At 45.6% G+C, this 14,765-nt stretch overlaps 1 protein-coding gene and 1 long non-coding RNA gene across 9 annotated transcripts in view; one reads left to right on the top strand and one right to left on the bottom strand.

Moving 5' to 3' along the window:
* Positions 1-659: 659 nt before the first annotated feature.
* PDPR (pyruvate dehydrogenase phosphatase regulatory subunit) overlaps positions 660-14,765 on the bottom strand; it is a 38,060-nt gene continuing 23,954 nt past the window's right edge. For all 8 annotated transcript variants that reach the window (XM_028501766.2, XM_036012202.1, XM_036012205.1 and 5 more), the window contains 3 exons: positions 13,391-13,480; positions 6,549-6,731; positions 660-5,464 (listed from right to left, as the gene is read on the bottom strand). In XM_028501766.2, coding sequence (XP_028357567.1) covers positions 5,060-5,464; positions 6,549-6,731; positions 13,391-13,480 — 678 coding nt within the window. In that variant the 3' untranslated portion in view covers positions 660-5,059. The remainder of the gene's footprint in view (positions 5,465-6,548; positions 6,732-13,390; positions 13,481-14,765) is intronic.
* LOC118497541 lies at positions 6,395-8,189 on the top strand. Its single transcript, XR_004900061.1, has 2 exons — positions 6,395-6,523; positions 7,201-8,189. It is a non-coding gene; the product is annotated as an uncharacterized LOC118497541 (long non-coding RNA).

Genomic DNA, 14,765 nt, shown 5'->3' with positions numbered 1-14,765 from the left:
GGGCTGTCCTGATACTCCTGAAATGTCTTGTTCAAAATGTCAGGGTTGGGACTCCTCCTTTGGAGGTGGCCATGGAGACCTCAAGAGGGGTGTTTCTGTGCACCCTCTCAGCTGTAACAGATGTGGGTCAGTAGTGAAACTGGAAATTAAAGATGTAGATTTAGAATACAAGGTAAAATTCTTACAGACACATTAATCCACCCATGGATTCCCAGATGTAGTTCCTCAAAAAATGGTTGGATCAATGGAGTAACAACTCCGGTGCGCTAGTTTGTGGGTGGTAGCTCAGTATAGGAGACCGCTGGCTGCCTCTCGCCCCATAGGTGTGGCCAAGAATGCACGCACTCCTGTTTCCCACACAGACACTGGCTCACAGGTACGTCAGGAGCAAGTCAAGAACCAGGTTCGTGATACGAAGTCAGTCGTAAGGCAGGATGTCAAAGTCGGTGACAGAGACTTCAAGAGGAGGCATGGGGGCTCGCTCTCACCAGCCAGGCCACCACTGACTGCACAGGGGGTAGTGTGATGCCCATGTCTGCTTCGCCTCAGTTTCCACATTGTTTACTTGGTAACACAGCAATCAACAGTTTTATGTGCATTGTTTATCTTTTGTAATGGCAAACAGATAAGAGAGAGAAAAGAGTATTTCACAGACAAGGTAAGAGTACGTAAAATGTCTCTTTATTCATTTACAAACCTAGTGATATGAAAAGAAAACCTTAACTGAAATCTGCCGACAGAAATACAGCGCACAATGTCAATGCCATGTTCACAGAAGGCAGGAGTGTTCGGTCACCCCGTGTGCCTAACGCGTCAGCCTCCAGGGCTCTTGAGAAAAGATCCCATTTACCTAAGTGCCTTGCACGTCTTCAGGACCACCAGCTAACGCCGCACAGGGACAGAGAGGGCTGGACAGAAGTGCGCATTTACACATGCAAAGAACACATTACAGCACTTTACAGTAACTACAGTGGCACTCTGATACATCCCAAGAGTTGACCAGAGAGTAAAGTGTGAACTGTGCCGCTTAGAACACCTTCACTGAGATGGGCTGGGGCAGCTTTCACGCCCCCACACCCACCTGTTCTGGGGAAGGAGAGGCTGAGCAGGACGATGGGAACCCTCAGACTGAAATGGAGTTCCTTTTTTGGCCTTCCTCTCTCTGCCCACCATTGACATTCTCGAGTGTAAGGCACGAGAACCTGGCGTGGAGAAAAGATGTGCTCCAAGCCCCAGTTCTTGGTGTGCAATGGAATTCCTGGCTTAGAGTTTTTGAAACAGATGTTAAAAATATTCTTCCCACCTCTTGTAATTACTGTCCTTGAGAGACAGGAAAACAAGAAGGTGGAATGTTTGCAAAAGATAAAAGTAACTGCATCTAACTATCATGAGAATAATGGCCATGTGAAATGTGCAGTTTTCCAAGGAACAGACACTCTGCTGAAAGAAGTCAATCATATTATACAAGGAACAACAGTATTGAATGGACAAAGAGAAGGCAAACATACAAAAATACTCAGTCCTCTTGAAAAATAGTGCATTTGTCAGTGATGGGGGACTGCAAATGGGAGCCCCACACTGAAAATGAAGGAGCCTTACAACTCAGCACCTGAAAGTGGAGGCGTGGGGAGGTGCTGAGCGGCAGTCGCACAGCTTCTCCCGAGTTACTGCTGGACGGCGTCGTCAGTGCCTCAACGTCTCACTGTTTCACCTGCCGTTTCTCAGCTCAACTGTGCTTCTGAATCCATGTGCCTAGAAATGCTGCTTGAAACGAAAATCCTTCCCTCACAAGAAATTTCCCGTGTCATGTTGATATGTCTCTTAGGTCAAAGTTTGTGAGGGACTAGAAGGACAGGGGGTGCGGTACAGGGGGAGAAAATGAAAACAGGTTATCTTCAGTATTAAGCACTGCGACCCAACCTCTACATTAGATACTAATGAGGATCCTCAGGATCTCTGTTACCCAAGAAAAAACAAAGAGGAAAATGAACCTTGTAGCTACCCCTTAAAGCAAGCCAGTGCAACTGTTCTACCAGGAACAGCCTTCTAGCTCAGAACCGAGACCACAGGTCACAGAAGATGCCCTTTTATAGGCCTTGGGTTCTGAAAGGGCGGTGAAGGCTCAGGCAGACGCCAGCAAGTGTCCGACGCCAGAGCCAGAAGTCCATACGGGGAGTTATCCCTTAGTGATTGGGCTCTACTGCCGGAATGGGGTAATCACTGAGCTAAATGGTCTTTGGGTCCCTAGCCTGAATGGCGTTGCTCACATTTGGGGGTGCAGGGTCTCCCCAGAAAAGCACTAGCACTGTAGTGCAAGTTGCCCCCTGGTCTCCCCTGGAGCGTGTCCTGCCCGTGCAGCGCAGGTGCCTGATACGCGAGTTAAAGGACACCAGATGGGCCACCCAAGCAGGTAGTTGCTGTCCCTTTTTGCTCCGAGGTTTTCTGACTTCAGTGACATCACAGATGGGAAATCTTCCTGATGCAAGCCTCAATTTATGTCAAATGAACCGTGGCAGTGCCAAGAAACAGGACGTATGTGTGGCAGGCGTGACAAGGGGCTTAGAAGCTATGTCAAGGGAGGAAACAGGTGTGTAGGAGACTGGAAACCCTGGGGCTCCATCAGTTTGTGGCTAACACACTTTGCGTTTCTAGGTTCAAAAATGTTCTTCAATTGAACATGTGGACAAGCAGGAAGTGTGCAGAGCCCTCCCCAAGAGAGCACAGGAGGTAATGGATCATTTCTGAGAAAAAAAGTACCAACCACCTAAAACTAAAGCCCAGCCCCTCAGAAGAGTCCAGAACCGCTCGCACCCCTAGAAAGAGGTGAGTTGTCACACAACACAAACACATGTGGCACCACTGCCCCTGAGATGGAAATGACACGTGAATTAGATGTCTTGATTGTCAGTTGTGCTAGAATAGAGGTGGGAAAGTCATCCCTTCAGATTTAGGACCAAATACAGAAGACTACCAGATTCACATGCCTATGTTTGAACAAACAAAAAGACTTCAAGGAAGAATTTTAAAGTGCCAAAAATGTGTGCTTTGGGGTACTCAGTAAACAAGTGACGCCCTAGAAGAGCATCATCTTGGCAGTCTGTGACAAGATGAATTTCATGCATAACCCTAGAAAAGGTCACTTTGGAACGGCGCGGAGCATGTGATACCTTCAGCTCTGTATCACCTGTTTCTGTCTTGGGCCTGCTGCTCCCATCTGCTCTGGCTCAGCTCCCGGTCACTGCTCTCCAGCCGGGCAGCGTCTTCCCTCTTCTTTGCGTAGGAGCAGCATCTCTCAGCTAGTTATGTGCACATTTGCACCAAAATAGCAAGGCCATCCAAGTGATTCTATCCCATGTTCCCTTAATAAATCATCTGAGACCTCCTAAAAAGCTGGACACTAATCAAGTAGATGTTGCCTGGCTGGGAAAATGGCAAGAAATGTCTGGAAGAAGGCAGCCTGATCAGGTGGGTAAAAGAAAACCCAGAGCTGGCCAGCACCTGAAAGCTTCTTCTCTACAAAACTTTGAGACCTGTCAGAGCTAATGCTTCTAGGATGCCAAGAAAACAAAGGCTAGAGTTTAATTAGTTACATCTCTAACAGCAGTTTATACTAAAAATCAGATTAGGGCAGCTTAGGAGCAAGGGAAAATTAAGTGTTGGGAGAAAGAACACAGTCCGATGTCACTCGAGTCGCACCACTGGGAAAAGACACACTACTTAACTGTGCATGGCCCTCTGGGGGTCGCTCCAGGTCATTTTCTAGTCAGAAGGTACAGAGAAATGGCTGGACAGGGAAAGAAAAGATGGAAAGCATTCTGCTAGGCTCACATGGCATGCACCCTCCACACTCAGAACTCTCTGGGCCCACGTAGGTCATCTGTGGCTCTGTCTCTTCTGTGCGGGAGGAAGCAGGAGAGCCAGCAAGGTTTGGTTACTGTGTTTTTCAGACTAAGATATACCTCTTTCTCCACCCCCCTGCCCAAATTTGGGAGGAATAATGGTTGTTAATGCTGCTGCTGAGTTGTGTTTACATTTACATTGGTAAATATGTTATTTATGTTATTAAATATTTTATACTTTTTGCTTCCAAATTTTTTCCCCTATTTTCCTCTAAAAGCTAGGTGAGTCTTATGGTTCAAAAAATGCGGTGCTTGACCAGGATGACACGCCCCACCATGCCCTCCCTTTAGGGGAGAGAAACAGTTGCTGAGTTAGTGGGTCTACTGCAGAAGGGACAGTCCAGGACACACATGAGGACAGTCAAGGTAGGGTGCCTGAACCTGGAGTAGCTAAGAGAGCAGCAGCACTGTTTTAACAGCAGAAAATTCAGCATGGTTTGGTGTTGGTGCTTTCTGAGGTTAAGACTCTTTCATTTGGAAAAATAAAAGCAAAAGGCAACATTGTTTTTCCCTTTCAAATACTGTGGCTTACTTGTTTACTCAGCTAAACAAACAGGGCCCCTCGTGATAGAGATGATAAAAATGGCAGGCAGGTGGCCCTGGCCTTACAGTCTGATAACTAGTGTGGTAGGGGGCTGGGGACAGTGCCAGGCTGTCTCTGCTGCAGCCCAGTAACACCCACACGATGCCTCTCATCAGTGAGGTAGATGGTCATCTTGCTAGAGGTATCAGGGTGCCGACCCACAGCACAGAGGATCTGGGCTGTCACAAACCCAGCAACCCCCAGCTAATAGGCTACTTACTCCCTCAACACTTGGCCCCACGGTGTTGGATTCTTGCTCCAAGGCCACGCACGCAGCAGCTTCCCGGCACAGCATTAGAAATCTGTCACTGTAACTCCCTCCCACAGACGGGGTCTGCTCCTGTGCTGCCTGTCAGACATGCTTCCTGTCACCATGGCAATCTGAGGGGTGGGGGGACGGACAAACAGCCCAGAGTGAGTGTCAGGAGATGGGGAGCTGCACCAGGGAGGAGATGAAAGGACAAGAGAGGGTGCAAAGCAAAAAATTTAAAATTATATCAAGGAGGTAAGAGATGGGAGGCAAAGGTTAAATCAAGAAGAGGAACAGGATCAGGGGAGGTGGTGAAACTGCCTGATGTTACTTCCCCTGCAAGTCACTTAGCTCCACGTCCTCCTTGCGGCGCTTATGTGTAAAGAGGGAGGTGACTGGGTAGAGCTTGGCCTTGGCCTGGAATCGGTGTCCCGCGATGTCAATCTCATACTCGCCCCGGTTGATGAAATCTGCTGTCACCACCTGCTCTTCCCCAGTGTCCTCAGAGAAGTTGTGCACAAAGCCCAGGCAGACGTGGCGCTCCAGTGTGTAGCTGTAGGCACTGCTGGTGGTCTTGCCAGCATACTGCCCGTTTCGGTAAATGGGCTCCCCCCACCAAGGCCAGAGGTCCAGGTCTGTGTCGTGGTCGTCCAGGATGAACATAGTGAGGCGTTTATACACCCCATTCTGCCTCTGCTGCAGCAGGGCGTCTCGACCAATGAAGTCCATCCCCTAGGAAAGAAAGGCAACCCAGAATCATCATCTACACTCTGCCCGTGAACAGCACACTGGGAGCCGTCCCGTGTCGCTACGGTGGGGTGCGACACTCTTCCCCCACCCCTGGGCAAGCTTTGGGGACATGTGTTTCCCACCAGATGAAAAACTGCATTTACAAATTGCCTTCAGAGTATTTTTGTAACATCACAGGTACCCATGTTTCTTTTTCCTATTTTATACACACAGATTTCCATCACAAGACCACACAGAACAAAAATACTTAGAAACATCAGTACTCAAAAACATTTGCTAGAATTTTTAGAAAAACAGCACTTCTGTATAATCTGAACAAAAAGTTCCATGCCTATGTTTATATGTGCGTATGTACAAAAACAAGGGCAGGATAAAATAAACTCAATAGTGGTTCTCAATAAAATATGCATATTATGAATGATACTAATTTTATATTTTCCCATTTTCCAAAATGAGCATTCATTACTTTTATAACAGAAAAAAAGTGGCGCATCATTTCTCGGGAAGAACACCGACAGGGCATGCAGTGCTAGACACGGCGACCGCGCAGCACCACGGCGCAGGTCACGGAGGGGGGAGGGGAAACCTCGCTCCTGCGTGGGCGCCACGCGGAAGCTCTGAAAGGAGGGACGAGAAACCGCTGCTTCTGGGGAAGAGGGCAGTGAGATGGGTGGGGCTCAGGGGTGGAAAAGAGACTCACTGCACATCCTCTTGGATTATGATTTTTTAAAAACTCATGTTCATATATTACTTCGATAAAAAATTAGGCAGTGGAATGGAAGATGACTAACTTACACAAATAATCATGGCATGCTACTGTATCACCATAACCCACTCAGAAAAACTTCCCCAGAAGGCAGGCAGTCTAAAAGAGCAAAGTCCTGAAAACGAGGGGTGTCGGCTCATCCCACAGATATACTTTTCAGTCTAAGGACACCCTAGTCGTCCACCTGATGCTGCCACCGAGGTCTAGATGCCTCGACACTTTCCTTCCACATCAGCTCCTCTTCCTGCTCTAACGCAGGTGTCCTGCCCGGGGAGGTGAGGGACAGCGCAGACCCCGTACCTTGTCTAATTTCACCCGAGACTCTCGTCCACATTCCAGGGGGGTGGTGAGGGTATTCAAATCCTGACCCCAGAAGGCAAAAAACTTCTCGATTCGGAGACTACGGAGAGCATAATACCCAGCATTCCGGATTCCATACTTCTGTCCAACACTCATCACTTCATTGTAGACGTGCAGGGCGTACTACAGGGAGAGAGGTTAGTGAGCAGCAGACCTTCGGATTTCAAGAAGGCGTGTGTCTGGTGAGCCTGGTGGCCGACACTGTTAACCTGGACAAGGGGGCGGGTTCTGTAAAATTCTCACGATGTCTCATTCACAAACCAGAGTGCTACAACCCAGAAGTAGGAGCCAAGGCCACCCTTGGCCCGGACTTAAGCTCCATGAAAGCAGCAACCATGTGTCTTCACGTCTAGGGGAGTAACTCATAGCAGATATTAAATATATATATTTATATATCGCAATTATTAAGTAACTCATAGATGCATTCTCACTGCCCAGTAAATGATCAGTCTCAGAACTGCTTCACAAATAGCCCGCTCACCCGCCACCGGCTCTGTTTTCTTGCCCCAGTCCCCTTTTGCACTGGTCACGCTATGAAACATGTTACACATCACTCTGGATGTGTGCACCTGACATCTGGTTTTTCACGCAGATTACAGCGGCTCATAGAGACCCCAGATGAGGCACCAGGGAAGGAGCCAGGACAGCAGAGCTCTCCAGCCCGAGTCCCACAACATCCTGCCTCTCACATTGCTCTTTTCTTGGTTCCAGGAAAGTGTTAAGTATGATAACTTAAATGAAAGTTAAGTTTTCCAAATTGAAAGCAAAATTTTCAATCCCTATCTAAATATACTCTGTTAAGTCTAAAGCCCAATAACAGACTATGCTGTTTACTTTAAAAACTGTAAAACAGAAGACAAAACAAGACACAGAATTAAGTCAGAGAAAGACAAACACTATATGATCTCACATGTGGAATAAAAAAAAAACCCATAGAAGCAGCAATCAGACTTGTGATTACCAGTGGCAGGGAGTGGAGGGAGGGGGAATTGGAAGACGGTGGTCAAAAGATGCAAGCTTCCGGTTGTAAGCGAAGAAGTAGTAGGAATGCAATGTACACCCTCATGACTAGTTAACACCACTGCTGTATGGTACACAGGAGAGTTAAAAGTCCTACGAGTTCTCATCACAAGTAAAAATAATTGGGTTTTCTTTTTTGCTTTTTCTTTATTGTATCTACATGGGATGATGGGTTCTAACTAAACAGCAGTAATCATTTCACAATCTACTAAGTCAATCTGTTACACTGTACACCTTTGTAAACCTCTATAGTGATGTATGCCAACTATATCTCAATGAAACGGGACAGGGGAGCAAGACAAAAATATCAGCTGCTTTGGTATTGTTGTACTTTATCTTGGCAATGTACTCTGCTCTGTAAACTTCACTACTGCAGCTGAACAAGCTAAACAAACCACTGTGGTCAAGACGACTTTAAGTGTGGGAACAGGGGCAACACCTGAATTAGCAAAGCGGGGGAGGAGACCAGTGGAGACTGGCAGGAAAAGGTGAATAAAGAGCCATTATCCCTCGTGGGCTTGGTGCTTTACCATCTCAAGCTGAATACTTGAGTTAAGAGGACAGCAAAGGAAGAAAGATTTAAGCAGGTGATTAGTTCTTGCTAGACAAGTGGAGCAGAGGGAAAAGTGGGTCCCCATCGTTGACTTGTTTCCTCACTAAATGCTGGGAAAGCCACAAGAGTGGGACCAGTCCAGGAAAATCATAAGGCAGAAACCAGGGCCTTCCACAGAGCCGCTCCTCCAGATGGGGTTTGGCCAATCAGTGACTTTGGGAACCCAGGTGGTATGGCTCTTCGGAATCAATCCCTGTCCATACAGGCAAAAGGTACCAGCTACATCTGGATCAACTCTAATTAAATCATGAATAATCCCCTCAATATTTTTATAATATTTCTGAGTGTAGAAAAGCAGATGCGATTTCATGGGCAGCTAAATCTGTGCTTTATTCAATGATTAAAACCTAACACTAGGGTAGCAGGAAGGGGGAGTAGAAGGAGGTAGAAGAGGTTGCAGAGGGGATAACGGTAATGGGGGGAAATACAGTAAAAACTGAACTGTTAAAAAAAAAAAAAACCAACACTGGGAGTAACAGGACTGATGTTACGAACAGGCCAAGGACGCCCACAATCACTGCTACCTATCACAACTGGACAGGGAGGGAACGTGTAGGAAAAGAAGCTGTTAAAGAAAAACTGTCTTTATATGGTAAGACTGAACCCTGGAAATTCCAGAGAATCAACTAAAAAAAACAACTATAAACAATTTAGTGAAGACTTAGGTTAAACAATCAATATACGGGGAAAAACAGCTTTCATATATCGTAATTACTTAGAAGGTAATGTAACAAAGACATCTTTCCCATTCGCAATAGCAACAACAAAATATTATTCAAATAAACAAGAAACATAAAACATCTACATGAAGAAAACTTCAAAATACCTCCAAAGGCTACCCCAAAAAAAGTGAATAAAAAATAAAACATACTTTGATTGTGAGATTCAACACATAAGAATGTCAGTTCTCACCCTGGCTGGTATAGCTCAGTGGATTGAGTGTGGGCCTGTGAAGCAAAGGGTTGTGGGTTCGACCCTTTCCCAGTCTGGACACATGCTTGGCTTGCAGACCAGGTCCCCAGTAGGGGGCATGCAAGAGGCAACCACACATTGATGTTTCTCTCTCCTTCCCTTCCCCTTTCTCTAAAAATACAGTCTTTAAAAAGAAAAAAAATGTCAATTCTCTGTAATTTATAAATGTAACACAACCCAAAACATAGGGTATTAACTAAATGATTATAAAGTTCACAGAGGAAAAGAAGGAAACAGGAATCGTTTTTCTTTTCCAGAGTGTTCTAAGCTATGACGGAGGACAAGCACTTACAAATATTAAAATATATATATAATGGCAAATACAGCAAATCAAAAGACAAATGGAAAATTGGCAAAACAAATTTACAACTCAGACTTCTGGCCAAGATGGAGGCATAAGTAGATATACTTTGCCTCCTCGCACAACAGGACAATAAATTTAAAAACAAAACTAATCAGAAATGCCAGAAAATCGAACTGTATAGAAGTCTGAAAACCAAGGAGTAAAAGAAGAAACATTCATCCAGACTGGTAGAAGGGGCAGAGATGGAGAGAGGAGGTGCAGCAAGGTGGCGGCTGGAAGACCAGGACGGTCCCACATTCGGATGTGGGTAAACTGGGAGAAGCAAGTGGGGAGTGAGACAGGCCGCACAACCCAGGGTTCCAGTGCCAGGAAATAAAGCCTCAGAACCTCTGACAGTAAAAATCTGTGGGGGTTGGGGTGGCAGAAGAAATTCCCAGACTCACTGGAGAGACCCACCCACCAGGGAATCAGCACCAGGAGGGCCAAATTTGCTTGTGGGCAGCAGGGGAAGTGACTGAAAGGGGGCCGAGAGCCATGTAAACAGCACTGTTCCCTCTTGGACCCCTCACCACAACACAGCAATGTGGGTTACCCAGCCCTGGTAAATACCTAAGGCTCTGCCCCTTACTACTTAACAGACACACATGGACCAAATGAAAGAGCAGATCAAAGCTCCACAAAAAAGACAACTAAGCAATGAAGAGAGAGCCAATCTACCTGATACAGAGGTCAAAACACTGGTAATCAGGATACTCTCAGAAATAGTTGAGTATGAACACAAAATAGAGGAAGAAGTGAAGGCTTTGAAAAGTGAAATAAAGGAAAATGTACAGGGAACCAACAGTGATGGGAAGGAAACCGGGACTTGAATCAATGGTTTGGACCAGAAGGAAGAAATAAACATTCAACCAGAACAGAATGAAGAAAGAATTCAAAAAAAATGAGAGGCTTAGGAACCTCCAGGACATCTTTAAATGTTCCACCATCCGAATCATAAGGGTGCCAGAAGCACCAAAAGAGGAGCAAGAAATGGAAAACTTATTTGAAAAAATAATGAAGAACTTCCCCAATCTGGCAAAGGAAATAGACTTCCAGGCGGTCCAGGAAGCTCAGAGAGTCCCAAAGAAGTTGGACCCAAGGAAGCACACACCAAGGTACACCACAATTACATTACCCAACGATAAAGGTAAGGAATCTTAAAAGCAGCAAGAGAAGAAAAAACAGTTACCTACAAAGGAGTTCCCATAAGACTATCAGCTGGTTTCTCAAAAGAAACCTTGCAGGCAAGAAGGGGCCGGAAAGAAGTATCCGAAATCATAAAAGGCAAGGACCTACATCCAAGATTGCTCTATCCAGCAGAGCTATCATTTAGAATGGAAGAGCAGAGAAAGTGCTTCCCAGATAAAGGCAAGGTAAAGGAGTTCACCATCACCAAGCCCTTATTATATGAAATGTTAAAGGGACTTATCTAAGGAAAAGATGACCAAAAATAGGAATTAAAAACTCACAACTGTCAACAATTGAACCTAACAAAAACAAACTAAGCAAACAACTAAACAGGAACAGAGTCACAGAAATGGAGATCACATGGAGGGTTACCAGTGTGGAGGTGGAGAGGGGAGTATGGGGGAAAAGGTACAGGGAATAAGAAGTATAAATGGTAGGTACAAAACAAGTCAGAGGAGGAGGTTAAGAAGAGTATGGGAAACGGAGAAGCCAAAGAACTTCTGTGTACGCCCCATGGACATGAACTAAGGGTGGGGGAGTGCTGGTGGGAGGGGGGTGCAGGGCAGAGGGGAATAAAGGAGAGAAAAGAAATGGGACAACTGTAATAGCATAATCAATAAAACATTTTTAAAAAATGTACAACTCAATGGCAAGGACTGAGAGAATGCCTAAAAACTCATAAAAAGATCGATAATTCTATACAGAAACAGACAATGGATGGGGCCAGAACATTCATCATACAACATGTGTTAAGCATTTCTCTATGCCCAGTACTTACTTCTCTAACGTCCTGGGCATATAAAAGTTAAAACAGACAAATATATCTGCCCTCAGGGAACTTACATTTAAATGTGTAATCCAAAAAACAAAAGAAAATATATCAGACAATGGTAAGCACCATGGAGAAAAATAAAACACTAGGAAGGTGAATGGGGAGAACTCGGTGTCAGGTTGCAAGTTTAAATAGTGTCATCAAGAAGGTGATGAGGTATGGCTGTGAGCTTGAAGTATCCGTCTGGAGGGAGAAAAGGATGCACCGGGGGAAGGGGAACAGCAAGTGGAAAGGAGTCTACCATGTTCAAAGACTACCAGGAAGTGAGAGGCAGAGAGGACAGGTCAGATAAGATCAGGAGAGAACAAGTGGAGAATGGGTGGACAGAACTGTGTAGGCTCTGTAGATGGTGCCAGCCTGCGAACCAAAGGGTCGTGGGTTCGATTCCCAGTCAGGGCACATGCCTGGGTTTGGGCCAGGTCCTCAACTGGGGGCACATGAGAGACAGCTGAACATTGATGTTCTTTCCTTCTTTCTCCCTCCTTTCCCCTCTACCAATAAATAAATAAAATCTTTAAAAAAAAAAAAAACTGCACTGACACCCTGGCTGGTGTGGCTCAGTGGACTGAGCCCCAGCCTGTGGACTGAAAGTTTGCTGGTTCTATTCCCAGTCAGGTCACATGCCTTGGTTGCAGGGAAGGTCCCCATTTGGAGGTGTGAGAGAGGCAACCGACTGATGGATCTCTCACACATCAATGTTTCTCTCTCCCTCTCTAAAAGTAAGTATTTTTTTAAAAAACTGCACTGATGAACTATTTTGTACCTATCAGCCTAAAGTTTGGCATCTCCACGTGTTGGTACATGTAATGAGGAACAAGACATGTTTTTTTTTTCTCTCCTGAGGACATGCTTTTTGATTTTAGAGAGAAGGGAAGGAAAGGGGAGAGAGAGGGAAAGAAGCATTGAAGTAAGAGAGAAACATCAATTGGTTGCCTCTTGTACTCACCCCAACCAGGGACCAAAACCATAACCTAGGCATATGCCCCAACTGGGAATCAAACCTGTGACCCTTTGGTTCATGGGACAACACGCCAACCAGGTGAGCCACACTGGCCAAGGCAAAAAGACACTCTTGTACACTGAACAATTTTATAATAGCAAAGGACTAGAAACATAAATGTTTACTAGTACCAGACTGGTGAAATAAATTGATTCAACTATGTAATAGAATACTATGCCACTATTAAAAAATAAAGGAAAGAAAAAAGAAGAAGCTCTTTTTAGGTACTCCTAGGAAAAGATCTCTAAGATAAATTGTTAAGGAAATAAAAGAAATAACAGTATGTTTCTGTTTGTGATTCTAAAAACAGGGTTAAAATATGTCTTAAACTTCTATATGCTCAGAAATCTCTGACATGACATAAAAACTAAGATCGCTGGTGGTAGTTGGTGGGAACTGGTCAAGTACAACTGAGTCTTTTGGATTTTTATTTTTAAACCATGTGAATGTATTACCTATTCAAAAAAAAGTAAGTAACTTAGCCCTGGCTGGTGTGTATCGGTAGATTGAGTGCCAGCCTGCAAACCAAAGGGTTGCCAGTTCGATTCCCAGTCAGGGCACAAGCCTGGGTCGTGGGCCAGGTCCCCAGTAGGGGTGTGCAAGAGGCAGCCACACATTGGTGTTTCTCTCCTTCTCTTTTTCCCTCTGTCTGAAAACAAATATATAAAACAAAAAGTAAATAATTTTACAACGTTAAAATTTCTTTAGCACAGCCTGTTCAATTACCAAGGTGCAATGACACACGGCTCTGTAGCCCAGCCAGTGCTCGGCAAGGTGTGGGGTAGCCGGCGCCCCTTCCTTCGGGGCTGCTCACCTCTATGGGGATGTAAAGCATGAAGCCCGGCTCTCCCGTGTGAGTCATGCTCATCACCCGGATCCCATTGGCATAGCCCACGCTCATCTCCTGTGGAAATAAAGGGAGAGTCAGTGTCAAAATTCTGATGGAAGTGGGATGGATGCCTGAGGTAAACCCTTCTCTCAGCTCTGCACCCTTCAACCCTAAAGGAGAGACATGTGAGTGAAAGAATTTCATCCTCAAGAGTGGTCTGCTTCTGGGGGCAGGTCATCAGGAGAGGAGCACGGCCTCTACAAGGTCTCTCCTCGTGACTACCCTCCGTTTCAGGAGCGCCAGCCAAGCTGCTGCGGGGCAATGGAGGCAAAGTCTTTGACGAGCATGAAACAGTACTTTTTGCAAAGTCCTGTTTGAGATCTGTTTTAGTCAGGTGTGTCAGGGGGCAAATGATGCCTCAGGGGATCTCGGCACTCCATCCTGGGCACCTGCCCACAAAAGGTGATGCCTGATATGCATAGAACGTGGTTCACCGGCTGCCCTGGGGTCCGAGACCGTGCTTCTGATGTTCAAAACCTGTTCACAGCAGCTCGGTTACCTCTGTCTCAGTTACTGTTCCCACAGAGGAGGGAGCCAAGTCCCAGATGGCACTAAAGCAAACAGCTGCCACGGGACGCCCAGCGTCAAATGGCACTCTGCAGAACACACACGCGCATCGCTCCCCCCAGACGCCAAGCATGTGCTGTGAAGGAGTCACTAATGGCTACCAGGGAGTTTTCTGTTGCTTTCGCTCTGCCATGGAGAAAAAGGAAAACTATAAAATCAATTAGTAGGTGGATCCCAGCTTCGGTCTGAATTGCAAAGAGCCCCTTCTCAGTAACTGCCAAGCTGCTTGTGACAGGTTGACAAAAACACCTGTCTGTTAGGACTTTCAATCAGCCACTGCCTAGAGTATTCAGTTATTTCTTTCATTCAGTTACAATTTGTTCACTCAGTTATAGTTGTTGAATATAAGAAAGAAAATTATGTAGACTGTTCAGGGATTCACCCATACCATTGGTACCTGAAGATGCCGCAAACACAGACGCTCCTCCACCGCTGCGTGTGAAAGAGAGGAGGCCCCGCACGGAGAGAGGGACCTGACCCAGACGTCTTAGGCGTAATCCTATATCTTAGAATTTTAATCTACTGCTACAGAAAGCAATAAATATACAGAACTGATATTCTCAGAAGTTAAATCCACTTCAAATATATCCTAACGCTTACTAAAAAGAGACCTGGAAGGGTGAAAAATAAAAGAATTTATTCTGTCATTTTATTTACTTAATAAACGTCAACACACTTTGGGGGTGTTACCAACACAGTAAGAACATGTGATTGCCATCTATAAAAGACGCTC

Source organism: Phyllostomus discolor, chromosome 12, assembly GCF_004126475.2.
Source record: "Phyllostomus discolor isolate MPI-MPIP mPhyDis1 chromosome 12, mPhyDis1.pri.v3, whole genome shotgun sequence".
NCBI lineage: Eukaryota > Metazoa > Chordata > Mammalia > Chiroptera > Phyllostomidae > Phyllostomus > Phyllostomus discolor.
Note: the sequence above shows the minus strand (reverse complement) of the source record. Positions and strands in the feature narration are given on the sequence as shown.